Genomic DNA, 27,282 nt, shown 5'->3' with positions numbered 1-27,282 from the left:
TCACCACCTCATTAAGGTATGGAAATATTCTTGATTTCAGTAACCCTGGTAAGAGAGCCGAAGAATGTGGGTGCTTGGTGTTCAGTGCTCAGTAACCTCCCAGATAACTGTTTATGTGCAGGGAGCTGACCCTGAAGCGGGTGCTGAGGACTTGCACATCTGGCCTTTATTGTGGGTGTATGCACAAATCAGGCAGTGAGTGTACTGAGGAGGTGTGTGCCACTATGTGAAGGCCTTAGAGCCTTGTGCATCTGGATCATACCTGTATACACTAACAAGTTCTTTTTTCTTTTGCTTTCTTATTTAAAAAATTGTTTTCTAAGTGATATTTTCATGACTTGCCAGTTGATTCTTAACTTAGCTTGGGTTCCCTAGAAGACATATCTTAAGACAAAATGTAAGTGGTGTGCTTTACTAATGAAAACAGGAGTGAAGATTAAAGGGATGGAGGAATAGAAAGAGGGAACAGTGAAACGTGTCATAAAGCAGGCCAGTGCTGAATATGAAGCACAACTGGTGGATCTATCTCACAAGATCAAATTTGAGAGAACAACAACTACTGTCTCTCAGGACATTTCTTAGAAGACAATAAAGGGGAAGCTTTTATCCACTGACTCCTATCTTCCATCAGACAAAGGTCCACACTATGAGGTTATAACTTGCTTGGAATTTTAGATTATACATATACAGGTACTGAACAGGTCCTGTGCCATCTTAGATCTCTTTATAAGTTAAGAGGGTGGAAGGTGGGAAATGATGGCAAGCAATAGGGACATGAGATGAGCCATGAAGGCTTGTTTCCATTTAAAACTGATCAGAGCTCCTGCAGAACTGGGTGCTGAGGCAGAAACAGGGGTGAAAAATAAAGTCAAGAACCAGAGAGAAGGAGAGAGACACAGAGATCCAAGCCAATAAGATCCAAGGTAGTGCACAGCCGGACAATAATAACACTTGTAGTGTGTTTTTGCAAGTCTTAGAGCATATAAATCAGCAATGAGGGGGACAATTCTTTCTGTTATTGGGTTTTATTCAAACACCTTATTTGCATTGTTTACCTTTGATAGTTATGATCCCCAGCAGGGTGCTTCTATAGAAGGAGTGTGTGCAAACAAGAGAAATAGATTAAATCATGAATAAAGGTGTGTGTGTGTGTGTGTGTGTGTGTGTGTTAGCAGTGTTATCATTTTGCAGATGATTTCATTGCACTTAAAAGGACACAGAATATGAAGCAGTTGTGAATAGACTTTTCCAGAAAATAATTAGGGAGCTATATTTATCTCTAAATCTTTCAGGTACTGCAGCCGCATTTGCCATTCCAAAAATAAAAATGCTAATTTTTAGAAAAGGCAAAGATATTTAAAATTAATGAACAGAAACATTCCAACTTGAGAATGAAGGTTTAGATTTAGATATTTACCTATATAAAGCCACCATGATAGAAAAAAAATTACAGAAAACATTTGTCTATACTGGAAAGTAGTTATGTATTATTAACTGTTCATTAAGTCCTGGAATGGCCTGAAGAAGTCCATAGAATCCAACATTGAGCTTGATCTGTGGGTTTTGTTGGCTGACCACAGATGGATTGAGTAATCATCTTCCTCAATATTAGTAGTCTGGGGTACAGGGAAACTGTATTGAGAGCACCCCTTAGGCACACAGTGGTGGTACACGGGGAAGGTTGGAAACTGGTGTACACCAGTTTGTTTCTTGGCCACTGTACCAGAGGTTTTTTGTTTGTTTTGTCTTGATTTTGTTTTTAATGAGAGCTAAAGGATGGAGGCCTGTCGTAGGGAAAAGGAGGATTCTGGACTTATATTAAGAACCTCGGACAGCTCCTGGCTGCTGCAGAAAAGGCACATTATCTTCCCATTCCTGATGTAAGAGTCCAGAGTCTCCAAGTCTGATTTGGATTCCAGTTTACTGATATAAAAGATGAATATTCAACATTCTCTTTACCATTTATTTAATTGCATTTATATGAGCAGGAAGAACTCAGGGATCTCGTGAATTGTTCAGGGGTGAGGTTGAAAGGATAGTTAAGGAACCAATTTTTTAACACGGTTATATTTTATAAATAAATAATTGGGCCGCCATGCAAGGGGCTGGAAGATGGGTCAGGCGGGAAAGCCCGGGGGTGGGGGTAGGGGCGGGGATCCCCACGTCGTCGTTTGAATGCGGGTGACTGTAGGGAAGAGCGGATCCCACCTAGGTTAGGCCACAGGAGCAGCGCCATGTGCTCTGGGCTCCTGGCCCTCCTCCTGCCAATTTGGCTTTCCTGGACCTTGGAGACCCGAGGCTCTGAGCCCCGCAGGTGAGGCGGGGGCTTCCCGGGGTTCCGCAGCCTCCCTCTGGACGCAGTATCGCGTAGATCCGCAGCCTGAGGCGCAGTATGGCACCCCCCGGCTCCGGGCTGTACTGAAACTGATTGGGGGTCGGGTTGAGAGGCTCGGAATGGGGTTTGAAATGCGGGTAGCGTTTCCCTAGCTGCCGATGCTCGCGTGGCGGTAGCTGCGGGTCCCCTCCCTCGCCCTGCCGCAAGGAGCCCAGAGGAGCTGGCTTGGTGGCCGATTCCCGGCCCCGCCTGGCGCAGCGCAGCCGCGGCTTCGGCCCGCAGTATCCCGCCGGGCCGGCCGCTACACCCTATAGTCTCTGCGCTCCGAGTCCTGCGTGGCGGCTGCCGAGGTGGGAGAGGGCGCCTAGGGTCGGGGCCGCCGGGCAGCAGTGAGCGCGGGGGAGGGCCAGGAGCTTGGCGCGGCCAGCTCCGCCTCCGACTCGTCCTGCCTCCTCCCCCTCCCTCCGCTCCCGCGCCCGCTGCTCCTCCCCTCCCCGCGCCCGCTCCTCCCCCTCCTCTACTCCCCTTCCCCCTCCGCCCTCCTCCGCTCCCGGCCAGCGCGGCGGCGGCGGCGGCGGCAGCAGCAGGAGCAGCCCCGGCTGCGGGTCGCGACGGCGGCGGGGCGCCCCCTCCCCCGTGCCGGGGCGCGGCGGAGGGATGTGGGGCTTTGCGGGAGGAAGGCTTTTCGGCATCTTCTCGGCCCCAGTGCTGGTGGCTGTGGTTTGCTGCGCCCAGAGGTAGGGTCGCGGGTGGGTTGACGGGAAGCGGGCCGGGCGGCGGGCAGGGCGCACGGTGTGCGCGCCGGGCGCTGGCGAGTGAGCCACCGCCTGACCCTGCTTTCTGTGCCTCCCTCCTTTCCCCCCCAGCGTGAACGATCCCGGGAACATGTCCTTTGTGAAGGAGACGGTGGACAAGCTGTTGAAAGGCTACGACATTCGCCTAAGACCCGACTTTGGGGGTAAGTGGGATGCGCGCTGCCGTTGCGGGAAGCGCAACCCACCGCGTTGGCGGCCTGGGTAGAAGAGAGAGGCGGGGGCCGCATCCGCTAAGCTACAGCGGAGTGGGGGGTGGGTGGGTTGTATTTCATCTGCGCCCCCTCCCGGGATAGTCCCCCATTCTCAGAGCCGCCCGCACCCCTTACCGGAGCCTGGCTGATCACCGTGTGGTGCGCTTCCCGCAGGTCCCCCAGTCTGCGTGGGGATGAACATCGACATCGCCAGCATCGACATGGTTTCTGAAGTCAACATGGTGAGTGCCTGCCCTTCCCAAGGCTGTCTCTGAGGTCCCACCCTGCTGTCTGGGCCCGCTGGCATCCACAGTGCTGGGCCAGAGGCCTCCGGAACCCGGCGGAGTTTCCTGGGCCCGGGAAGGGAGCCGCGCTCCTGGGCGCCGGCCTTTTGCTAACCCGGCTCCCTCCACATGCTGAGTGTGTATGGGGGTGTAGCAGGCGTTGGAACCTTGCGGAGGGCGCACCCTGCCTGCAGAAGGGGTCCCGGGCTGGCCTAGAGCCCTGCTCTCACAGCCGCCCTCGTGCTCAGAGCTCCTCCAGCGGGCTGTCACCTGGTCGCTAGGCTTGCCTAGTGCCGTCTAGCCTCCTTAGCAACAGGCGCTGGGGAACCGGGGAGTGAGGCGAGATGTGGGGGTGGCTCGTATATTCTAGGTAAGAGGTACTTAAGGTTTCCTTTGTTGTCATTTGGAAAGAAATACTGGTAGCTTGAGAGGAGGGGGGGAGGTGTGTGGAGCGGTGGCTTGTGTATACTAGGTGTGACTCAGGTCAGTTCATCGGTCTCAGCTTCTTTCCTAAGTTAGGCAGGCTTCTGAACCCTGAGAACCTGTCTTCAGCTCTGCCGGTCGCTGTCCAGGGTGCTGACGGAGCCCTGCCTACCCAGAGAAGGAGAGGGCCTGAGCTGCAGGCCTTCTCTAGAAAGGGGCAGCTCTGCCAGGAGAGTCCAAGGCTAGTGTTCTGTGTGTCACTTAGGGCTTATGTGAATGCTGGCAGGATTCATTATTCTGACCTGTGGAAAGCACAGGTCAGTATTCTGAGGTGCAGAGAGTGTGTCAGATACTTTTGCCCACAAAGCTTTTTAGGGCATCAGGGAATGATGAGATAAATGACCCCTTTCATTTGTTACTTGAGCTGAAATGAGATTTGAAAACAGGTTTAATTTTTGTGCTGAGTGGAACTTTAGAAATCCTAAGAATAAGCATTTGGAGAAAAAAAATGGGAAGAAACCATTGACAACTTTTCTTTTGAACATACAACACTGAGAATATGAGGCATGGTTTTGGAGAATATGAGGCACAGGTTTCTCAACTCTGATGTACGTCAATATCACTTGGGGGCAAACTTGTTTTTAAATGCATGCTCTCTGTTTCTTCACTCCAAGGGATTATGATCTAGCTGGGTCAAAGTGGAGTTTTCACGTCCCAGCATTTAAAACTGGTGCTTCAGATTATTTTGAAGCTTGTATTTCATGCACAGTATTTTGAGAAATATTGCAATAAGTTATAAAAATATGAATGCATTAAAATAAACTAAAGGTGTTATTTTATATGGACTTTAATGAAATGTATTTTAAAATGTATACAACTGAGGATTTCACAGGATGAAGTTTTTGACTACATTAAAATATTTTCATCACATTTTCACTTTTAATCTGAATTTGAAAAAAAAATATATAGTGTGAGGGGCTTGGGATGTAGCTCTGTGGCAGAGCACTTGCCTAGTATGAACAAGGCCCTGAGTTCCATCTCCAGCACTGAAAAAAAGAAAAAAGAAAAAGTTTGTTTTGTAAAGTATACCACTTGGGACATTTATATATGAAGGCAGTATAAGTATTAGCAAAACACATGGAAAGAATGTTGCTAACTTTCATTAAAATTTAACATTATGTATATTTCACTCATTGATAATTTTATGAAAATAATTCTGTTCAAAAGACATGCTTTATTATCTTAAGGGAACAAATTTTTTATATTTAAGATTCAGTCTCTCAAAACTGGTTTTCTTAATTGGGGACATCAAATTCTCTAGAGAAGAAAATTTAACACAATAGTTAATGGATATTTAGTGGATTTTTCTATCAAAAATTATTATATTGAATGTGATGGAAGAGAAAACGTATTGAGTGACTCTTTAAGAACCCTATAAAATATTAAAACAACCAGAAGAATAGAGGGAATATATTATTGCAGACCATTACACATTCTGTGTTACTTTTAAACTTAGCTATCTATTTGCTCTGGTATTGTGCTGATAGTTGGTACATTTAAAAACTTTATTATTTTTGCCTTAATTTATGTTCCATGAATCAATGTGTTCCGATTTTCTATGGGCTCAATAATTTAAAGACAAATTGAACATACAGGCCATGATATTGAATAGTCTTTAAGTATATATCCTATAGCAATCACAATGCATAGCATAGCTGTGGTATTCTTGCATTCATTTCTTTCTCTTGCATTCTCATGGTAGTATTCTTTTTTCTGTCTCTGTAAACATAAAATAATTGTAGACAAAAATTGAGGATTATTGGGATTGGATACTGTAGGCTTTTGGAAAGATGTGACTGAAAGCCATTTGAAATGTATTCTTCCTCCAAAAAGCAGATTAATCAATACCAAGCTGTAGAAAATTCTGATTTTCCTTAATATATTTGTGTCTGATAATGGATGTTATTTAACCTATTATTACAGGAACTTCAAAGGTAGCAATTGTTGAGTGTTACTTTGGGAGTCACATTTTATAGGGAAAGGACAGAATATTTGAGTGTAAGACTAGAACTACCACTCAATCACAGTTCTTTGAAAACAAATTGTTTTACTAGGTTTTATATTTACACTAGTCATTACAAAAAATTGTTATAAGTTATGGATAAAGAAATGGTCACTAAATAAGATATGATTTTCCTTTAAGGGCTTTGTAACAAAAGTAGGATATGAGAAATCCCATTCTATTAGAAGAACAGAGGAAAGTAGCACGAGAGAGAGAGAGAGAGAGAGAGAGAGAGAGAGAGAGATAGATAAAGAGGGAACTTGGAGGAGAGAAGTCTTGGGAGAAGTTATTTTGATGTGGAAATCTTTATGAAACAAAGTATATTTAAATTGGATGAGGGAGATTAATAGCATTCTGAGACTGTCATAGGAGGAGGAAAGAAAACGGTAAAGATATAGATTGATGAATGGGCAGGATCAAACTCTGAATGGGATAATTAAGAGAAGCAATGGGGAAAATACGACAGACCTATATACACCTGAGCCTTTCTCCATGATGCAAAAGAATTCAGATGATAATTTTTGGAAAATAAGAAGAATACAAATGGTAAACGTTCTTAAGCAGTGAATGATAGAATTTGGGACGTGCTTTTTAAGATGAATGTTTTGGCCAACATGTAAATTTAGACAGAGGAGTAACAATGGCAAAATTTAAAGAAAATTATGGATAAATGATCATGGAAGTGATACTGGGGATCAAATCGAGGGCCTCCTGCCTTCTAGGCAAGTGCTGTACCATTGAGTGACATCTCCAAACCCCATAAATAAATTTTTGAGAATCCTTTATAATGAAATTTTAACAAATTCACAAGTTTCAAATAAAGAAACTGAAAAGCATGTGTATTTCAAATAGGAGAAATATGCATAAGCTTGTTCTTGAGATTTTGGGGGGTGATTGCAAAGAAGGACAACAAATTTTGCACAATAGTAATAGTGCTGCTTTTTTCTTTAAATAACTATAATATGCATTCTTTCTAGTAGTGCCCGCAGATGATGCCTCTCATCTTAAATAACAAATAGAGAGGTAAATTATATATATGCATGTAAATCTCATCATTCATTTTGGTGTTTTGTAAAAACAACATAAGAATGGATTTGAATATTGTAGTATACAGCATTGATTTTGCCATAGCTTGTTTCGTGGATAGTGGACGTATTTCACATTTCCATGTTTTTCTAAATCTTACAATTCTCCTTTTCATGCTCTTCTTTTCAATTAGCTGACCTAACAGTGATCAAAAACCATTTTGTTTTACATAACCTATCTTGTTTCTCTTAGTGAGTGCCTATTTGAAAATTTCTGGTAGTCTTTTAAAATTATGCATGGTTACATAATTATTGGGATTTAGTCCATAGATTTTAAGTGAAATTGTGTATGTGCAAGTACATTGTCTCCTGAAAATTACTGTATATTCCTGTTGTTATTTTGATGCTTAGCAGTAGTCCTAATGTATAAGAAACACGTGTTGGATATACAGATGGAAAGATGAACCAGTGTATGAAGATTATTGAAAAATATAGGATACATAAGGAAATATTGAAAAACAAAACAGAAAAACTTAAACATGATATTTTAAAATGAATTCTTTGTTATTTATTAGAATGAATCATTGATTTGTTAATTCAGAGCAGAAGCTACATGTACTTACTTTTTGCTTCATTAAGTATAAAGCATTGGGGACATAAAACTAGATTTAAACTCTAGTAATATTAATTCTAATTTCTATGATTTAACTAGCACTTTGTTATTACTTATATTTAATTACTCCATTAAAATTTACTCAATTCTAATGAAAATGTAACTACAGGATTATTTTTTCCTGATTTCATGCACATAAATTATAAATTGCCATCCATTTTTTAAAATTAGCATTCCTTTAAGCAACAACTAATGTGTATGTTTAGTTATTATGAGCTGTATTTGTCCATTATGCTAGTTCTATTGTATTCATTTTTCACTTGTTGCATATTCTTCTCATAAAATCCACATTTTTATGTGAGGTGTGAAAAAAGTGGCACATAAGAGCATAGTTTTAGCACATTTTTGAAATGTTACTTTTTGAAAATAACTTTGGAGTACATCATTGTTGAATGGATACAGTCTACTCATGTACAGAATTGTATACACCTGGGCCGGTGTATGCATTTATGCTGTCATTTTACGTCTTTGTCCTTTTCTGAAGGGAGGAAAACTCAGAGAGTGGTTCTTGACTACAGTAAGCTAGGATCAGAGATTTGGAGAATTCATCTTTTAGGCATTTTTTTTTTTTTACTAAATTTACATGAATGAACCTCTCCTTTCCCAGTTCAAAATCTAGAGGTTTCTTTGCCATTGGTGAATGCGCGAATGAGAGCCCATCCTGTCCAGCACCTACCCAGGTTCTCAGGCAGGAGGTGCTGAATCTCAGCACCAGGTGGTGTACTTAAGAAAATAGTCTAGGACTAGAGCTATGGGTTCTGTTTCCAAGTCTATGGCAATGTTTAGCCTTAGGCAGGTAACTTAATCATCAGAAATTCCACTGCAGGCTCCCAATCACTCATGGCATGTGTTCAGATACTAAAGCCCTACCACAAAGGGATTAGCTCTACAGAGAAAATCACAGTAAAGACAGCAACAGGATCCCACTTTAGAAAGTCTTCCTTCACTGATTTCTTCCATAGAGATATGGACATTTTCAGAGTTTGCATATGAATTGTTATTAGCAATTTAAAAGAAGGAAATGTGCTTATCTTTTTATTATAAAGCAAGCTGGGGGATGACTCAGCAGAAAGGAAGAACATTTTGCTGACCCAGTTGGGGGTTGGAAAACTGCTTACATGGAAGGTGCTCCTGGGGTAAGGTCCATAGTGTGTGTGTGGTGTTTGGTTCCAGGTTGCTGCATTTGGGAGGTAAGGTTGTTTATTGAGGACATTACTTTACACTGGCAGTATGTTTCATGCATAAGTTATGATCATACATCAATGCTGGGGCACTGATAAGAAAGCATATAACGAACTTTAGAGATGGATGATAACAATACCTTACATAATATGCTCTTTATGAAGAGAGGTTTGTGTTTAATATTAGAAAGAATGGTATAGAGAGCCCAAAGCAAATGCTTTTTGTATTTCCCCTAAGGGAGGTTGTAAAGCTTATGTTGTTACATCTCTTAAAAAAATGAATCTTACACTTTATTGCCCAGTTGCAGATGCCCTCTATCTTGAGCCTGTGTGGGGCTCAGCTCAGGATTCTTATGTGTTGCACATAGAAGACACCCAGGAAGTTTTTAGTTTGAATTGATGGTGCAAATCTGCTTATTTACATGTAGTTAAAGAACAGTTAAATCTGATAGCAGATTCAGTTTCATTTGAGAAATTAGGACCAACTTCTGCTTTCAACTCCAATGTTTGGTCTTTCAACTCCAATGTTGTTTAGACAAAAATACATTGTTTATATTTCCTTAGATGATGGTAAATAAAAGAAGTTAGAAAAATAACTGTGCTTCTTGGGCTACTTGACAAAGGAAGGCAGCTTATTAATTTGGTGCTTGTTTAAATGAAAAATGGCATAGATGATAATAAAGAGAGTTGTGTTCTTTTCATTAAATGTGTGTGTATAGAAACCAAAGAAATGCAAAGGTTAAGATGGCAAGTGTAGAATACTGCTGGTTGTCTATCTTGGAATTAAAGGCTCAAATTTAGGACAGTAGACCTCATGATATTCATACAGCAAGATGGATTCAATACTTGATTTTCCAGCCTGTTATCTGTGATATAGCTCTCCTTCCATAGGTAAGGGAACACTTTTATTAAAAGTGTGGCTCTGTGTCTTAGAGTGCATACTGATTTTTGCATTTTGAAGAGTACCAAACATTTTGAGTAAATAAATGAAGCCAACCGAGCATTTGAAATCTTTTAAATTATTTTATAATACACATTGAAGTGTAACTTAGTGAGTTGGTAACTGGACGTTTTGTACACTGTTTAATAATTTTTAACATGCTGCAGGTATTATGTCATATTTGATTATCAAGCCTGATGATCCAGCTTGTTAAGTAGGCAATACAGGTATTAACCACATCTCCATTTTTCAGATGAGAAAAGAGGCTCAGGAATAGCACAGATATTCTCACTCTCACTAAGTGGCACAGATGTGATATTTTCATCACATCATCTTGCTAGCAGATGACAGAGATGCTCTCTCAGGGTTTCAAGGGATTTTATCTTGTTCTATGACTTTCATACTACCTAAATTAGATCCCTCTTTTCTACTTCCCCATGAACCTTATTCTTTCCTTATAACATTTATTGCAGTTGTAAATATTATTTGGGTGGATGTATTTGCTCAATCTTTCCATTTCTTTCCTCATTAGACCAAAAGGTGTAAGAGGCAGGGCTGTGTCTATGAGCAGTACTCACATAATGCCTCTCATTGATAGGTACCTATTAGATTTTTGTCAAGAAAGAATATGAATGAAGAGTAAATGAATAAACATAAATGCATGAATAGATATATAATTTTACAGTGAAATATTTTCACAACTAAGAATTTGGACTAAAGACTGAGTCTTACACTCTAAATATGATGTATTCAATTTTACTTCAGGAGACTTAATTCAAACAGAATTTGAATAATTGTACCCACTATCATACCTTTAACTCTATAGTATTCAGTAGCTGTGTCCTTCTTCACTGGCGAGTTTTATTCTGATTTTAAAGCAGGAAAAAGAGTAAAATATTGCAGTGGTTGGTCCTATAAAATTTTGCTGATGTAAGGGTTGGTGTGGATATTCTATACATCAACCACTGGTACTTTTTTTTAATTCAGAACTTTGTGTCTACTTGAAAAACATATGTGGGTTGAGCCTTTCTATATTATAGGGAAGTTCTTATTGCTCTTTTCATAAGAGTTCACTGGGTTCTGTGTTTCCTTTCCATTGTCCCATAAGCAATACAGTGGAGCTATGGTATTTTTCAATTGTTTGCTAGTTTTACAGTGTTTTATCTCTGGCCCATTTATCCTAGCCATATAAGAATATTCTATATGAATATAAGAATATTCTCTAACTGCAAAATTTGGAAAAATAGGAATATGATAGATCTTATGTGTTGATGATTTGTTCTGTGCCATCATCCAGGACAGAGTTAGCCTGTGATCTGTTTGGCTTGAGGACAGAGATTTCCCTTATATCTTGGTTTTCAGGAGACCATATTAAATAGAATCCATTGTAAGTATTAAATGCTGTTTTTCTCTCTCTGTCTTTTTTTTTTTTTTTTTTGTGGTACTGGGGACTGAGCCTCATGTGTGGCAGGCAAGCACTTTATGATTGAGGTATTTCCCTAGCCTTTACTCTTTGTACTTTCCAGTGAATTTAAGTATCACATGGAAGCATTTAAAATGATTAAAATTTGAGCATACATGATATTAACATTCTTATTCAGGGTGAGTAAAAATAACATTAAGACATGAAAACATCACATCTCTTTAAATGCCCTAATTTGTGCTTTATTCAATTTGAAAGAGGATGCAGATTCTGTTGATTACATCATCATATTTTATCCCAGTTGTACAATAAGATAATTCCTTTTATGTAAGATCTTTGAAAAATCTACATGCTTTGATTCATGATCTGAAAACCATTTGCCTTCTTTTATTTCGTATTAGTTGTAAAGGATAAAAAGTAGGCTGATTTAAAGTTACATAGCCCTGATTGTGTTTGATACCTATATAGAAAATATTTGTTAATTATTTGAATACACAAAAATGTTCCTTTAAAATTTTATTTTAAAAAGTCTTTATGAATGTTTATTTAAATGGATATAAGGAACAAGTTTTCTAGGTCACCCATTATTTCATTATGTGTGTGTGTGTGTGTGTGTGTGTGTGTGTGTGTGTGTATGAATATCAATCTGTCCAGACCAAAGATTGTAAAAGAAACAACAATTTGGGTAATTTCTTGTAATATTATTAATTGTTTGCTAGTCATACTGATTCTGAATATCCATCTAGGATACAAGCCCCTTTGTCAGGTCAAAAATAGACTATAATGGATATCAAACTCAGTGCCTGGCACATAGGATTTTCTGAGTAACTATATATTAAATGAGTTTTTGAAACAATTTACCCTTGCCATAAAGCTATTGTATTGCAGAGATTTCATTATTTGGGTGTGTTTTTAACCTGTAAAATTAACTGTAACTTGAAACATGAGGATCTCTGTGAACACAAAAGCATCTGAATTATGGAAAACAGTACCATCTCTGTTGTCCAAAATGATGGACCTCTAAGGTTTTGAGCTATTTCGAGGATCCCAGAGCTATGTTCTCTCTAAGCACACTTTCTCATCATTGATGTAGGGTCTGCAGAATGCTTTGCCTTTCCAAAACACTATACATGTTAGAAAAAGGTTGGAGATAAATGTTGGAAGAGCGAACTGATTGTACTAATTCCTTTTTATACTGTTGAATATTGTACAGAAAATTCACTGGTATAAGGGCGTATTTGAATGTGCCTTTGAATGAGTTTTCATTTCTGAATCCTTTCTTTGTTTTGGCCTTGGGCACCAAAGTTCCTTGTGAGAATGCCATTTCTTGTGGTACATGTTAAAATAATGGTTGCTTAAGAGAACTGTTCTATAGAAGGTTAGTGTGTGCTCCTTAATCAAAGTGTTTCTGCTCTAATAATATTGGAAATCATGTTAAAGAGATAAAATTATTTTCCTTGCTTTAGGAATTGTCAGGACCTTTAATATGCTAACGATTTTGTAAATCTTCATTAGAAAGGTGAAGAATTCAACATTTTCCAGATATATTTGACTGGAGGGATGGGACTTTATGGACATCTCCCCCTTCCTCCTTCTTTTTCTTCCTCCCTTCCTTCACTCCTGTCTTTTTTTTTTTTTTTTTTCCTGGGATGTCAGAGATTGAAACAGGTCCTGGTGCATACCAGCCAACTGGGCTTCATCCTCAGCCAAACAGATTAATTTTGGGAACAAAATACAGCTTCTTAAGGCTGTTGGGCTTCAGTATTTTATAGATAGAAGTATTGGAAACCTAGAAATTACTTCTGGAGCTGAGCAGAGGGAACTGGCGGTGTTCTGATATTGCATTCCACTAAGGAAAGTCTCCTTCTATTTTTGGACATATCATATTTCACATTCAGTTTTTATGATATTTATAGGATTGTGTGTATATGTTACAGTTTGAATGTGTCTCCTGGAGTTCATATGTTGGAGTTTAATCTTTAAGGCATTAGTGTTAGTGGTGGGACCTTGAAAAGGTGATTAGAATTAATTATTTTATAGCAGGAATGGGTTCAGGATAAAAGGATGAGTTCCATCTCCCCTCCTTTCCCTCTCCTCTCTTTTACTTTTCTCTCCCCTTCCTTCATTCTCCATGAAACGACAAAGCAAGAAGGCCCCTGTAGATGCAGGTCCCTTGATCCACTGTGCACCTGTACAGGGCTCAGGATTTTTCACACCTGGTAATAATGGGCAAGTAAATTGATGTTGATTCAGAAATGTAAAGAAATTTAAAAATCTTAATTGCAATTGTCTTGTTTGTGTATTTGTTTTTCACATTTAGAAGCACAGACTACTGGTTTTAAAAATGTGGTTTAGGGCCTGGGAATGTGGCTCAGTGGCATAGTGTTTGCTTAGCATGCTTGAGGCCCAGGGTTGAATCCCTAGCACTGGTGGAAAAACAAAAAGAAAAAAAGGACAGTTTTTGTTTTGGAAACATAATGCTCATCTGTCTGTCGGTCTATCTCTTTATCTATTTATGTATTTATCACTATCTATCATCTCTCTTTCATTTTCTCCTATGGCACATGTCTTTGTTAGCATTTTATCATATTGCTGCAAAGCTTATCTTTATTTATCCATGTTTGAGATTTTACTTTATCACATTAACTGTTTGGAGTTTTAATTATCTAGGGAATTTCCTCCACACTTGAGGGTATTTTGCCTTTAGAAAACTTCGAGAGTTTAACGTGCAAGATTGCCCTCTGCGGTGGAAAAACTTAGTATTCAGAGTACTTAAATCCCAGGGAAGATTTGCATGAACTTTGGTGAGGCATTCATACTCTGGGACTCTCAATTTGATCATCTCCTTTAATGAAGATTCTGGAATGTATATTCTCTAAGTTACCTTCCAGTTCAGATTTTGTGTTTTTTAGAGTTGGTGAGCAGTTTGAAACATAGGGAATCTTCTATTTGCCTTCCACATAGTGCTATTATTTGTCATTTGATACCTCCTGTAGTTTAATTAGTTATCCAAGTAGTGATGAGCAGCGTCAAGCTACTCTAATTTGGCAGTTTGTAAATTTGTACTTGAAGGAAGGCCAGTGTGAAATCTGGGAGCCATTTTTTTTTTGTCAGTCAATCTATGCTGTGTGCTGTGAGCCTCAGACATTTTGTACATAAACAGCTGGGATTTAAAATATGCATCCAGGATGATTAATTTTCAGGTTTCAAACATAGCAGTGTTAATTATGTTTTGGTCTGAATTGAGAATTATTAATTCGTGACTGAAACCTGAAGTGGACTATTACAATGCTTCTTTTGTATCCAAAGGATAACCTTTCCATTATCACTTGAGAACCACACAAAATCTGGAGATGTCTGAATCAATGCTACGCAGTGCCAAATTACCCATATTCAAATTTTAAAAAGTTCTACATAAATTTAATTCATGTATCATTTTCTAATCTTCTGTGGTATATCAGTATTATCATAAAACTTCATCATTTTAATAGCTCATAAACTAGTCCAAAACAAAAGACATAGACTTGTTGTTGTCATCTATACTGTCACATTTGACCAGGATGACTATCCTGCATTTAAGAAGATAACAGCTTAGATCTCAAAGGTAAAATTTGCATATTACAATATCTCTACACAAAATAAAGTTTTACTATGTTCTAATAATTTTTTGGTCTGAATAAAAAAGGAATTCCATATATATAAAATGGAAACAGTTACCATTGTGGGTGTGAGGATGAGATTTCGGCTTGACTGTACTAGATATATGCAAAGAGATAAGTAAAATGATTAAATTTTATTTGCTAAGAAGAAAATGTGGATGTACTAATTCTTACATGATTAGGAAACTACCTATTTAGGATTATGTAGATCAAAATGCATAATGTGATCCAAACTTGGAAGTAGTCAGTGACCTCCCCCAAATAATAATGATTATGACAATAATAATGTTTTCAAAGTGTTTAGCTCTTATTGTTCTTTTAAATTGTAGATGAAATCCTGCTAATAGTGGATTGTAATATCTTGATAGAGGAATATTTAGCACAATCTAAAGAGAGTAAATGAGTAGTTTCCTAATATAGCTCTTTGAAATAATTTGTCTGCAGAGTCCCCCATATATACCCACATATATGGTACTCAAGGTTTATCTCTCTTAGAAGAAGGAGGGGTGTGACTGATGCTTTAAAGTTCAGACATTAAAAGAAGCAGGCATCTTTTTCTAAGGGTAACTGAATTAGCACACCTAGGGTAGAGCCAACTCTTAGAATCCATGGGTGGGTACAGATCACAGCAATTGGCTGGTTTACAGAGATAAAGGGAAAAGGTCAATTAAAGGAGCAGATGCCCTGTGTGGTTTCTCTGCTCCCTACCTGAATGACTTTTATCTCTCATTAAGAGATAAGCAGTGATGATTTTGCCTGCTAGTTTTGTCACTGGAGGTGGTCTGAGGAGGTCTCTGACAGAGGAAACTTAATTCAGGATGTTTGGGTCCTTGACAAATAGTGTAGAAAAGAATTTCTAGATGTGTCAGATATAGAGGCACAGAGGCTATCTGCATGCCTACCTTCGTTTCTCTCTCCAAGTTGGATACCTTAAGAGGCAATTTGTTTCAACATTATTTTCTCCTTTCATTCCTTCTCTCAGTTTCTAAAACAATTAAGGGAAAATTTTATTTATTTTCTCACACCCCTTAGAAGACAGCAGATGGAATTTGTTAAACAAAGACTGACAGGATAGCAAGCATCTATTAATTGACATCTAACCTCCTGGTATATCCACTTTGGCACAAGACTGAACTTGATTATGCAATGATGTACAAACAGCTCAAAACTTGCTCATGTGACAGTGTTAACACAATCCTCCATTTAACCAGTGGAGGGACTCAGAAATCAGTCTGTCATATTACTGAGCTAATTTCTGTGTCTATTATCAGAAAGCTGAGTGTTTCTACATCACACTTCTATGAAGATTGATTTGGTGTGGTTACCTGTTTATAATGAAAATTGTGGAAACAACAACAATCACAACAAAACTCCAAAATTAAAAAAAAAGCGTGATATAATTTCACTATACTGTTGAGACTTTTGGGATGGTAGAAAAGTGGGGCAGAAAAGACTGATTTGGGGAATCTGTATGGAAAGACATTATTTTTGTTGCTTCAGAGTGAAGTACTATTAGTAATTCACTCTTATTCTAACAGATTGGTCTGAAATAGGCTATATGCACCAGTACCTTGTTATTTTGTGGGTTCACACTGGAAATAGCTGGAAGGAAGCAAAGCACTTTTTTCTAATTTTCAAAATAACTGTATCACTTAGTAATTAGGTCTAGTTTTTCCTTTATGACTTGATTTTTTTTTAAGAGAGAGTGAGAGAGGGAGAGAGAGAGAGAGAGAGAGAGAGAGAGAGAGAGAGAGAGAGAGAGAGAGAGAGAGAGAATTTTTTTTTTAATATTTATTTCTTAGTTCTCGGCAGACACAACATCTTTGTTGGTATGTGGTGCTGAGGATCGAACCCGGGCCGCACGCATGCCAGGCGAGCGTGTTACCGCCTGTGCCACATCCCCAGCCCCATGACTTGATTTTTTAATGTAACTGCTCTATGTTGACTAGTGTGCTCTTGTGCTGCCTCTCTCCTTCATCCTAAAACTGTAGATTTACGAAGTGGCTTAAGTAATATGTAATTGCTCTTATACCAGGAGGGGCCCTGAATCATAAATCCAAATAGTGATACTTGTGATTTTCCATGTTTCTCTGATTAAGTGCATCTGTATAGATGTTGCCTAGATCACTGCAGACTTGCCACATGGATGAGTTCTCATGGACACAAACAATCATTGAAGAAACACATGAAGAGGATGCTTGATGTTAGCCCAGGAGTGAGTGAGCAATCAGTGAGCCACACTGAAGAATGTATGAGGAATTAAAAAGGGGGAGAAACTTACAGACAGTTGGGCATAGAGATGAGAGATATACATTTAGCTGTTTCTGATAGTGCTTTGCAAAGCATCTTGGGAGAAAAATGGATAAGTTCATTTGCAATGCTATAACAAAAGACCATAAACTTGGTGGCTTTTCAACAACAGAAATTCACTACACATAGGTCTGAAGGTGAAGGTGTGGACAGTCTGTCTGGTAAGATTTCCTTATTCATGAACAGAGCCTCCTGTGTCTCCACATGGCAAAAGGGACCAGACAGTTCTTGGTTCCTGTCTGAAAAGGTCACTCATTCCATTTATGAGGGATCCCATCATGATGTAGACATCTCCCAAAGACCCCACTTCCCAATACCATCATTTTGAGACCTGACCTCTCAAAGCCTGCAAATCAATTTCAGAGGGTAAGGCACACAATCATTCAAACCAGAGGACTAGAAGGAATGGAAAAGACTTAAGGGAGCTATGAATGGAATAAAAGTAGAAAAAATGGTACAATTATTATAACCAACAGGAGCTTTATTTCCTTAAATATTTGGAATACTGGGATATCTTACCACATTTATTTAGAAAGTAGAGTTACAGTTGTACTTATGTGTCCATGGGGGTTTAGTTCTAGGAGCCCTACAGATACCAAAATCCATGGATGCTCAAGTTCTTTATATAAAATGGTGTAGTATTTGCAAATAGCCTACATGCATCATCCTATATACTTAAAAATGTGTCCAGATTACTCATAATACTTAATACAATGCAAAGGATCTGTAAATAGTAGTTACAGTATATTGTTTGACAAGCAAAATATATGTATGTGTGTGGTTACAGATGCAGATTTTTCCCCCTGAATATTTACTGTCTGTGGTTGGTTGAATCCATGTATTTAACTGTGAACACAGAGGTCCAACTATATGTTAGTCTGTACTTTGCAAATCATTGTATTCTCTTTTGTTCTGCACTCCTTATGTTTAACCTTGATAAAAGTGGGACTGCTGAGGGTGTTGAACTCCCTGAGACAGAACCTGTTGTGATCCTGGTGGCAAGCACCTCTGGTAGTCTCTGGTAAGGAACTTGTGCTGAAATGCCCAGTTGTTTTTAGAGCTGCAAAACTTATGTGATGCTTTGATTCATATTTGTTTCAGATGTGGTGGGAGGGAAGAAAGCAAGAAAGAGAATGGCTAAATAAAAAGGAAAGCAGAAATCCTCTCTTACCTAGATTTGAACTCTGAATGATCACCACTCCCATGGGTTTTTATACAGTGTACATAGGTGACCTTACAGTAGAGTCCCATATACGTTGACCTTGTATGAGGTGTAGGAACTTTTCCCCCTGTAAAGAATGCTTTTTTGTTTAAGATGTGAAATAAGACCCAACTGGCTGGAGTTGATAAAGTGACCATTTGTGATGAACTTTGGTACTTGCTACACCTTCACTACTTTTACAAAATTGTGTTTATTATTATTTTTAATCATTTATTTTTTAGTTGTAGTTTATTTATTTATTTATTTTTATGTGTGCTAAGGATTGAACCCAGGTCCTCCCACGTGCTAGGTGAGCACGCTACAGCTGATCCACAACCTCAGCCCAGTTGTATTTATTATTTTACAAAACTAAAAAGTTATTTTCCCACCAAGGAAATTTATTATATAGAGAGAATTTCTGCCTTCATTTTTATTCAGCTGTTCTCCTTTGTGCTTTCCTCCTTCCCACTACATCTGAGCCAAGCATGTACCAAAGCATCATGTAAGTTTTGCAACTCTGCAAACACCTGGGCATTTCAGCACAGGATCTATTTCTTTAATTTTTTCATGCACACGTAGTATACATGTAATATTAATACACTCTAGACACACGTTACTATTGTTAATACTTTTTAATGTAGCTTTATATTTTAGAGACTCCCAGTCTATTGAATACATTTTACAAATATTTTATGAGCTATATAGTATTTTCTCTTTCTTTCTTTTTCTTTTTTTGGTACTGTGGATGAAACCCAGGAGTGCTTTAACCGCTGAGCTACATCCCCAGTCTTTTTTATTTTTTATTTTGAGATAGGATCTCACTAAATTATTTAAGGCCTTGCTGAATTGCTTGGCTGGCCTTGAACTTGTGATTCTCCTGCCTCAGCCTCCTGAGTCACTAAGATTATAGGCATTTGCCACCATGCATGGCCCCATATAGTATTGTTATGTAGTTGAAGAATATATTCTACATAATTTTTTCCTATTGTTAGTTATTTAGGTAATTTGCTCTGATTTGCTAGACTAAGTAATGTTTGGGTGAATGTCCTTGTGCAATGATTATTGTATTATAGATCATATCATGAGATATATTTCATTATTCAAAATATTAAATCAAATGATATGAAATCTTAAAGGTTTTTGATACATGTAACCAAGAAACTTTTAAGACAAGATCTCTCTATTTGGGCTTCTGTTGAATTGCCTAAAAACAGTCTACATCTATAATTCTGGAGTAGAATTCTGTTGAATTCTATAGCCCATCAACTGTTAAGATTTAAAGCTAAAACTGAACAGAATCTCCAAATCATTCTTAATTTTATTATCTCACTGATAATAAAAAAACAAATAATTTGATTTTATACTACAATTGGATTTATCTTAACCTTATCTTTGGCATTCTGACAGGTGTAAGCAGCAGAGTACACAAGTTAAAGTCAACAACTTGAAGTAGAATTAATGCAAATTCCGGAAATAAATTTTACACAAGAAAATAAGAATTTCCTTGGAAGTCAGGCCTAAAAAGTTGGAAAAAAAATTGTTAGGGGCTTTGATGTCACAATTGACCATTTTTATCTAGAGGATTGGATTCTGCCATGACATTGTAATCTTAATTTAATCCCATATTTTATCTCAATAACTGATCCTTTTGGCATTGGAGTAGGTGGGGCAGCTGGTGAATCAGATATAGAGAAACCGAAGACCAGGTCCTGGCATAAGGGCTCATCATCACTATCTACCTCTGGGGGAGAAAGAGGTTATGGCAGGTGCCACTGTTGTGGTCTTTATCAGGAGTGTGGTGAAGGTGGCTTCCAGTGAGTATTATGATTAATGGGAAATAGTGTTTAACAACCATTAGTTTACTTTGCCCTATATGAGTAACATTTTAAGGGACAACTTTCCATATAGTTAATGACAAAATAAAAAGTCACACATCCTTTAATCTGATCCAAAATTTGGTCCACTGATGCAGAGAAAAAAAAATGTTAAGTGCCCATTAACATTTAATTAGAAAGGGAATTTGGATGAAGTTGGATTTTTCCACATTGAGTATGAGATGAATGGGTTACCATTTTTCCTTACTACCCTAAATATTAATCCTTATATCATGTCTAGAAATAGCATTACATCATTTCCCCCACTTTTTTAATATTAAGGCCACACATTTGTCCCAAGGTGCTATTATGCTTTTAGAAAACATTTTTTCTACTAGTGTCACCTTCTCTCTCTCCCATCCTTACCATTATTTCTGCTGGGTTGGAAACTGTAGTTTGAATTGACCTTAAACACCTGGCTCTGTCTCCCAACCTAGACCATAAGAAAATCCATTTCAAGGACTTCTGTCCTTTTAAAATTGTGGGCATTGCAGTTCTGTCCAACCTTCAAAAAGATGTTGATGTATGTACCACAAGCAAACTCACCCACTAGAAGAAAATGGTCCCTGACAACAAAATGTCTTCAGAAAATGTTTATTATTTTATTTTCATTGTCTTCATCACTCAGAACATTTTCTGTCTTTAAGACCTTCACTGTGACTTTCCATCTTTCCTGATAGTTGTTGAGCTCCCTCAGAAGATGAACAGATAGGGTTAGTTCTCTGCCCTGTAACCCACCACATTTCAGCCTCCACGTGTTTCCCAGATAAAAATCTCCTTTTCTTCCTATCTGGAATTCATCTTTCTATGCTCCATACTTTGAGTTTTCCTGTATGTACATTTTCTGTATCCTATTTAGCATGGTAACTTCCTCTCCATTAGGTCCCTACATTTATAGTTTTTTTTCTTTTTGCAGTCCTGTTCATTTAACCCAGGGTCTCATACATGCTATGAAAGTACTCTACTACTGAGCAACATCCCTGGCCCTTTCATTTAATATTCACATGGGAAGTAGAGTGTGTACTTAAAAGACATACCAAGCCCTTCACTTCCTAACTGTTGAATTCTTGTTTTACAGCCATCTTCCTCAGCTATTTCTGGGACCTGTATCAACCCATAGCCCTTGCCTGTGCCCTTCCTCTTGGCTAGGCTTCCTAGAATGTGCCTCATCTTGTTATCCTAAGTATGATTTTCATCACTTTACTTTTCTCCAAAATATATTTATCTAATCTTGCTTGATAATTTTGGTAATATATAAAGTTTCATCCTTTTCCCCCATGATCCTAATTTGGAGCCCTCAAGTGCAGTAATCTATGATATCTTTATTCTTAGATTCCCCTGTGTTTTGATTTCCCTTTCACAATAATTCTACTCTGTTCTTCCTGTTGTATCTAGGTTAGGAGCCACTGGAAAATGATAAGAATATGAGATGATAGATATGTCAGTTAGCTTGATATAATCCATCTGCAATGTATATATACATCAAAATATCCTGTTGTATATCATAAATAAAGTCTATGGTTTATCTATGATTTTTGCATTCTTGGATTCGAACAACTGTGGATCAAAATTATTTGAAGCTGGGCATGGTGGCACATGGCTGCACTCCCAGCTTCTTGGGAGGCGGAGATAGGAGGATTGCAAGTCTGAGCTCAGATCATGTCTCAAAAATAAGAAATACAAAAAAGAGGGGAAGATTTAACTCAGTGGTAGAGTGCTCATGCTTGAGATCCTGGGTTTGACAAAAAAATATATCAATTCAAAAAATAAAAAATACAAATTAAAATGCAATTTTGAAACTATTTACATAGCATTTGCCTTGTAATGTGTATTATGAGTAATTTAGAAATGACTTGAAATATGCAGCAGAATGTATGTAGGTTAGATATGAATATCACTCCATGCAGATTGCAGAATCCGGAAGGATGGTCTTAGAACTAATCCCCCACAGTTACTGAGGGATGACTTTACATACAACTTTTATTTGTCAATTAAAAAATACACAATTTTTTGAAACCTCTCCTCACTGCAAGGAGCAAACAGTGAATGGTTTAGAAGTGATTTTGTAATTGTGCCAGTTGACAGAAAGGAGGTCTGTAGACCCCTGTCTGTTTATTCATCGCTCTCTTACCCTAGGTAACTACACTGTTAAAAAAGAACCAGAAGAAAGAGGTAAAGAGACTGAGTATGAAAAAAACAGGCTCCTGGTCTGCTCATTAAGTGACATGTTGAGTGTTTAAAAATGTTTACTTATTGGATGGACTGGGATGCCATCTCAGCTAATGGCTATTGAATATGTACCCCTCCTCCTTGCCAAGCAACCATTAAAAGTCATGTTATTTAGTATATCTGAAAAACAGGATGCAGTTGACTGAGTGTGATGTAAGGACATAGATTTTTTTTCCTAAAAAAATGAAAATCTGAAATTAGCTAGAGAAGGAACAGACTTAGCAATATGAAACCTAGAGAATTAAGGATGAAATTTGTGCTCTGACCAAAATTCATTTCCTGGGGTGCTGACTCAACAGCAGCACAAAGGCACCCAGTAAAGTAGCAATGAATTAGATACATCATGGGTTATTTTCCACAATGTGCTTTGAAAATATTGGGATATGATAAAAATTAGGAGCTAAATATCAAGTTTCAAATCAGAAGGAGGAGGTGGGGTTAGGTTAAGATCCTTAACATTATGAACTTCTATCCTTCTATGTGTATAGAGAGGTTGGTTTTTTTTTTTTTTTTTTTTTTTTTTTTTTTTTTAAGGAAGGAAATCCGATCAGTACTGTTATTATGGTTGGGTCTCGTTCCAAGATTTGGAGACTGTAGACTTTGGAACAATGCAGCTCTCCATCTGCAATTGTTCTGGACACATTCCTGTGCATTTCTGGTTTGAATTTCCACAATGAAATTGTTGCCAGTGGATGTTTAAAAGGTTATTATTTTATTTTAAATATTTGATTAACATGAATTGTTAAATGTGGTTTGTTAAGGAAAGGAATCCCATGAGTTCTAGATAGCACTACCATCAAAAACTGTTCTCCCACCCAGGCTTCTTAAAATGAAGTGTACAAAAGCTTAGATTTGAGAGAACCCTGGAAAACATGCATTATATACATTTAAAGTTCTTAAATCTTTCCATAATCTAGAAAGGTTATGAAAATCTATAGATTTCATTGTTCTTAGATGATAATTGTATTTCATAATGCATAATCTTGGAGGTAAAAAGGGCCAAATACTGCATTGTTATTAGAGGAACTTGCAAAAAAATCTATAGTTAAATCCTAATGAAACATTTAAAATAAATAAAACTTCAAAAAATTGCTGTTATTTCCTGATATTTCTGAATTCTAATAAGTTCTCAGCAAAAAAAAAGAAGTAATTTTCTTAATAGCTCAATATCACAGCATTACTTTGACTTCTTTTCTGTTCTGCATTACAGGTTTGTCACATCTGTGACCATTTTGTACCATTTATGAGTTAAGCATTTAATGAAATAAATTCCATCAAAAACTACATCTTCAACTGAATAGAAGTATTTTATTATAAAGCAAATTTTTGTTTTAACTTTACTTAATCAACAACAGCTTCTTTAAATCTAATGTAAACATATATTTTAGTTAATCTTGATTCATTTGTCTCTCCCTGGTCTGCCTGATTCTTGTTTATTTAATGCCTTAAAGATAGGTACTGTGCTAGCTGGCTCCTTTGCTTAGCACAATGCAAGAAAAAATTTAAAACATAATATATCTTTTCATAACAAAAAGTTGCTATTTCTATGAATGAGGGCTAAGCCTTCATGTTCCCTGATTGCTAATTGAGGGCTTGGGTTGAATGGATAAGGAACACCCACAGATTATCGAAAAACTTATTTTAGTAGATAGCATATACTTCTTCCTTTACTGAATCTCTTCCAGAGTTGCTAATGAGTAACAAAAGAGACCCATTTGAATCTGGCTCCTTCTATTTCCCTGCCTTTTTTTCTGGTGGATATGCTAAGTGAGAATACAATCACAAGTTATAAAGGCAGAGGGAAAGATGAGATGGAAAAGAAGAATTAATAGAAATTAAAAAAAAAATCTAAACAGATTTCCAATTCTGGCCAAAATGGAATAGTGTACTCCCTCCAAGGCCTTCCTTAAAACAATGGCAACAACAAAAAACATGGACATAGGATGAGCATACTGCCTAATGACATCAGAACTTGAGGAAGGAGGCTATATTGAGTTCTTTCAGTTTGCTTTTTACCTTTCCTGTGTCCAAGACTTTGCCCTGGGAAGTAGGTAACCTGGAACTGCTGACAGAGAGAACACAAACAAATACAAAGCTTAAAAAAAAAAAGCCCAGCCAAAAGATCAAGGAAACATTGGCCTCAAAGAATAGAAATCTTTTCGATTATACCTCCTCTACTCCATCCAAATGCCAAAACCAGGGTTCTCTCAAATCTAAAACTTCATTTTAAGATACATATAAAAAAATGCACACACTTCCTTCCGGTGGTTGGGCAGGGCTATGCTGGGAGCTGATCTTCTGCTCACCACCCAGTAGAGCATTTCCCAGCAGAAACTTTATTCAGAGTCATATAGCAAACCTTGATACAGCTTTTAAAAAAATCCACATCATACAGTTTGTTTCCCAAGCTTAATGTAACCAACCAAGAAATGAATGACAGACAATAGGAAAATCTCTGAAAGCTTGGAAGTCAAACAGTGAACTTTCAAATGAATCATGGTTCAAAGAGGATGACTCAAAAAAATGAAGAAGTCTATAGTATTTTATGAAAATGATAATCCAGCATATAAAAATTAGGGGTACACTGTTAAAATGGTACACATGCAGAAAGTTACAGTAATAAATTTTATTTTATTTTTTTAAAAAGAAAGCACTCAAATTTAAGTTTTCAAAAAGTGGAAAAGGGAACTCAAAATAAACTCCAAACAAGTAGATTTTAAAAGCAAGAATAATTGTGATTGAGGGGTGGAAGCCGTAGCTCAGTAGTAGAGCATGTCCCTCGCTGTGTGATGCTAGTTTCAATGCCTGGCACCAACACAAAGAAAGAAATTGTAAACAACAGGAGGAAAAAACAAAAAGTAGAGAGCAACCAAATAAGAAGTTGGGATTTTAAACATAAGTCATTTAATTTGATAAATTTTGGACAAAAATAAAAAGATGAAAGACATAAACCACCAACCACAAAAATGAGCAGGAAGTACCACGATGGATCCTGCATGTGTTTAAGGAATATAAGGGAATACTGTAAACAACTTTACTCACAGAAATTCAGCAATTTAGGAAAAAATAGATGAATTCCTTAAAAAGCACAAATTACTAAAACACTCCCAAAATGAAATAGACAATCAGAATAGTCCATTAATGACTAGAGAAATTGAATTTGTAATTAGAAGTTCCCAAAAAAGTAATCTCTGGGTACAGATAATTTTACCAGAGAATTCTAAAGTACATTTAAAGAATTAACAGTAGTTATACACAATCTTCTCTAGAAAATAGAAGAGGAGGGAATCATTCCCAACTCATTTTGGGAAGCTAGTATTACACTGATACCAACACCAGATGAAGACAGTGCACAAAGGAAACTATTAGAGAACAAAAGCTCTCAAGAATGTTGGCACAAAAGTCTGGAACATAATAATATTTGCAAATCATATCCTGCAACATATCAATGAAACTATATACTGACTAAATGTGATTTATTTCAGGTATACAAGGCTGGTTCAATAAATGAAAAATCAAACAATGCACCTATCATTTCAATAAATAGTCTTAAGAAGAAAAATCATGTATACAGAAAAGACATTTGAAAAATACAGTATTTTTCATGGGAAAAATTTTCAGCAAACTAACAGAATTTCTTGAATTCTGCAAAACACCTATAGCTGTGACCAGATACTTTCCCCGTAAGATTGTGAACAAGGCAAGGATTTCCACTCTCACCTTTCTTATGCTAGGCACTATTGTAGAGCAAGAAACACAATTAAAAGGCATATAGAATAAAAAGGAAGAAATAAAACTCTCCCTGTATGCAGAGACAGGGATGGGTCTCTACACAGGAAATCCCAAGGGACTTAAATTAAAATGGCTAGAACTAAGCATGAAATTCAGGAAGGTCAAAGGATCCAATATAAACACAAAACTCAGTCATATCTACATACTAATAATAAGCATGTGGAAACCAAGAATATAGAGAAAACAGAACAATTCATAGTCACTGCAGAAAAATGAAATACTTATATATAAAGTTAATAAAACATGTGCACATCTTATGTACTGAAAATTACAAAGTGCTGGTGAAAGAAGTGAAGAAAGATCTAACCCAGAGAGAAATATCCTGTTTTCATGAATTGGAACACTTGCCATAGTAAGACACCAATTCTGCCCTATCACACTATCAGTTTTATGCAATGCCTATGAAAATCTCAGAAAAATTTTCTTTGTAGACACAGGCAAACATATTCTAATATTTGTGTGGAAAATCATAGATTTCAAGTACAGCAAAAATAATACCCAAAAAGTGTTTCCCTTTTTGGGAAGGGGACACTATGCAATGACTCCACTTACTGTAGAACCAGAATAATAAAGAGGGTGTAGTTTTGATGGAGGGGAAGACACAGATCTGTGGAACAGAATAGTGAGTCCAGCAATAGATCCACACAAATATGCTCAACCAATTTTTAAAAAGGTTCAAAAGCATTTCAGTGGAGGAAATAATAGTCTTTTCAACAATGGTGATTAAGCAAAGAAACTTTGACCAAAACCTCAGATTTGAACACAATTCTACACAAAATGGACTTAAGTATAAAAGTGTAAATTGCAGAAGAAAATATAGAAGAACACCTTCATGACCAAGGGCTAAAAGACAAATTCTGAGACT

At 37.6% G+C, this 27,282-nt stretch overlaps 1 protein-coding gene across 2 annotated transcripts in view; it reads left to right on the top strand.

Moving 5' to 3' along the window:
* Positions 1 to 2,234: 2,234 nt before the first annotated feature.
* The window catches only part of GABRB3 (gamma-aminobutyric acid type A receptor subunit beta3), a gene marked incomplete at its 5' end in the record, with an annotated part of 211,624 nt that continues 186,576 nt past the window's right edge, over positions 2,235 to 27,282 (top strand). The window contains 3 exons of one of the 2 annotated variants that reach the window (XM_081292260.1): positions 2,235 to 2,314; positions 3,202 to 3,293; positions 3,516 to 3,583. In XM_081292260.1, the coding sequence (XP_081148386.1) occupies positions 2,235 to 2,314; positions 3,202 to 3,293; positions 3,516 to 3,583 (240 nt within the window). Of the gene's footprint in view, positions 2,315 to 2,965; positions 3,073 to 3,201; positions 3,294 to 3,515; positions 3,584 to 27,282 lie in introns of those variants that run through there. The other variant, XM_081292259.1, reaches the window with a different exon arrangement.

This window comes from Spermophilus citellus, assembly GCF_964194105.1.
Source record: "Spermophilus citellus genome assembly, chromosome: 4".
Taxonomy (NCBI): domain Eukaryota; kingdom Metazoa; phylum Chordata; class Mammalia; order Rodentia; family Sciuridae; genus Spermophilus; species Spermophilus citellus.
This window is presented reverse-complemented; position numbering and strand designations above follow the sequence as displayed.